Here is a 2,724-nt window from a genome sequence, read left to right as displayed (position 1 = left end):
GCCCTTGTAGGTACTTTATTTACGTCGCACTACAGCTGCATAATGGGCTATTGGTGCCGGTCTGGGAAACATCCCCCTGAGGATGATCCAAAGGCATGTCGTCGCAATTTTGATCCTCTGAAGAGGGGATAGTCCCCCTGCTTTTGTAGCCAGATGACGTGCGCGCGAAGCCGGTACTTTACGGTAGAGCTGTTAAACGAGGACCGATACCGAGCACCCACGGTCCCTAAGCAGGCTAATTCAAAGTGGTCACCCACCCACTCATTGACAGCAGCCAGTGATGCTTAACTTCGGCGTTCCAGTTTACGATCAGTCCACTGAGGGACGCCCTACCCTAACAATCTGTCAACCAATAGAAACGAAGTTTTAAAAAATGTGTCATCCAATTGAAGTTAAAGTAGACAAACAAAAGTTATATAAAAAAAAATGTTTATTGATTTGATGCCAGAGGGAAGATTACAAATTATCACAGCCTGACTCTCCCACTAATGATGTCTTCGTGCCTATCTCTGGTGAGAGGAACATAAGACTTTTGTTTATGATCGATGAAGTACAACGCATCTGATACATTCTCTGGATTGTAACCTTCCTTTTGCAAAGATACTTTCCTCAGCTTATAGGTACCTGGTTTTAAGAAGAAAAACAAATTATTAAAGTAAAACAAGTTCAAATAGATAGTCATTAAATATTGCTGTTGTTGGCGGTGCAATTAAGGCAAGGGGTGCTATTTTCTTACTTTCCATTGGCGTCATATATGGCCAAGGGTTCGACTTCTATCACACCTAATAAAAGGCCGGGGTAGTCTGGTTGGTAGGGCACTGGGCTCGTGTCCAAGAGTTCTTGGGTTCGATCCCCGCCGGCCAAAGACTCCCAGTGTAGTAAATGGTGACTGATACACGTTAAATATGTCGAGTCGCAAAGTTCTCCATGTTCCCATAACAAATCAGTACATCTAGGGGTACTAATCCATGAAGTTTCCTTGTCTTCTGGATTGGTTCAAAATGACAAGGCTACGAAGTTGAACATTAATAGTCGTAAACCTAAAATTGGGTCGGCTGTTCAAAGACGGATATAATATAATATAATATACGTCATACTCTTTTAATAGGGCGGACCCATTCATACATCGTAATTTTGACCTGAACCAGAGAGTGATTCATCTCCAGTGCAGTACCCCTAGAGCTATAATCTGTTTGCGAACATGGAGGACTTTGTGACCCGATAGATTTAACTTGCACCATTTATTAGAAGGGGTCGGCTGGATTAGAACTACCGTTCACACGAACGTCAGCTTCACTAAATAATAATAATTTAAATGAAGGTGAATTTGAATTAAAAATATGCTTAACAGAATCGAATAGAAATTAAGTACTATAAAGTACTTTTATACAGTTGACATGACATATATTTATAAATTAAAATTTAACTATCTTTATTACACAAATAAAAACATGCTGAAAAGGCCATTTGTTTCAATAGACATTTAGCAGTACGTAAGAGAACAAAAAAATCATGCCATCTCGCACTCGATTGTAAACAACCTATCTGAAGTATGCCAAATTTGGTGCTTTCGGCAGGGAAAACAATTCACAAATGATGAGAATGCGTGACGATTTAGTTATGGGAGTTTAGATAAGACAACTCTTTTTAAGATGTATACGAACGCTTATAACTTGGTGTTAATTTGCTATAGAGCGTTTCTTAACACAATCCTCTGGATTTTTCAAAATTCGAAGAGATACTACGCAGCAGTTTTTTAGTTTCATAGAAAGAAAAGAAAATCTAATGCTTACCAGTTAATTCTAAATCGTCACATACCCGGATGAACATAGGTAAGGCATATGACGGTAGTTTCTTCTTCAAATTTAGGTATAAATCACTGCAATTGATATCGTTGGCTTTCATTTGGACAGCAGCCATTCCCGCTCTGCCATCATTGTCTGCAAATACAACGTATATACATATATGTAAATACAACTGAGATATCTTTAATACATTTCTCATACTTCATTAAAAACTTCAGTAAATGTGATTAAATCTTTGTAAAAGTATTCCAAATTATTGCACAGGATAGAGCCTTTTAACAAGTACTATTTACATCTCAAAAAGGCAATTTGTCCCTATGTTTCCGAGAATGATCGAAATCAAGACGAATGTCGACTTTAATCGGAGAATGTCAACAATCTCACAGTCGGTTTGGTGAATATCCGAAATATTTGCTATATCCGATTAGATATTAGTACTTAATTCGCTGATATTATTTTATTTATTCGCTATTTAAATATCTTGGGAAAGTTTGGGAGAAATATCAGTGCTCGGAGAACCGGTTAAATGCATATTGGGCAGTGGCACTTGACCGATGTAGGACATACCGGGCAAATGCACACATGGCAGTGGCACTAAACCATTAAAAAAGTGCAGGGTATACCGGGCAAGTAAATATCGGGTAGTGGCACTTAACTAGACCTAGTATATATTTCGGACGATCTCCAGAGCGGTTCAGCATTGTGTACTGATCATAAGGGCAAGGTTCCCAGTAGAACACCGAAGTCAAGCATCACTGATTGCTGTCAGTAAGCGGGTGGGTGATCACTTTGGTCAGCGTGCGTAGGGACTGAGGGTGCGCGGTATCGGTCCTCGTTAAACTGTTTTACAGTAAAGTGCTCGACTTTACGCTAAGGTTGTCGGGTTACCAAGGCAGGGAAGCCATTCCCTCTGCAGAGG

General features: G+C 39.6%; 1 protein-coding gene across 1 annotated transcript in view; it reads right to left on the bottom strand.

Moving 5' to 3' along the window:
• Window positions 1–412: 412 nt before the first annotated feature.
• Window positions 413–2,724, bottom strand: part of LOC107439700 (long-chain fatty acid transport protein 4) — a 53,849-nt gene continuing 51,537 nt past the window's right edge. The window contains exons 11-12 of the mRNA XM_087153839.1: window positions 1,794–1,940; window positions 413–624 (exon numbers count right to left, since the gene is read on the bottom strand). Of these exons, the coding sequence (XP_087009965.1) occupies window positions 467–624; window positions 1,794–1,940 (305 nt within the window). The 3' untranslated portion in view covers window positions 413–466. The remainder of the gene's footprint in view (window positions 625–1,793; window positions 1,941–2,724) is intronic.

This window comes from Parasteatoda tepidariorum, chromosome 10 (genome assembly GCF_982258835.1).
Source record: "Parasteatoda tepidariorum strain Cologne lab strain chromosome 10, Ptep-v5.0, whole genome shotgun sequence".
In the NCBI taxonomy this organism is placed as follows: domain Eukaryota; kingdom Metazoa; phylum Arthropoda; class Arachnida; order Araneae; family Theridiidae; genus Parasteatoda; species Parasteatoda tepidariorum.
Note: the sequence above shows the minus strand (reverse complement) of the source record. Positions and strands in the feature narration are given on the sequence as shown.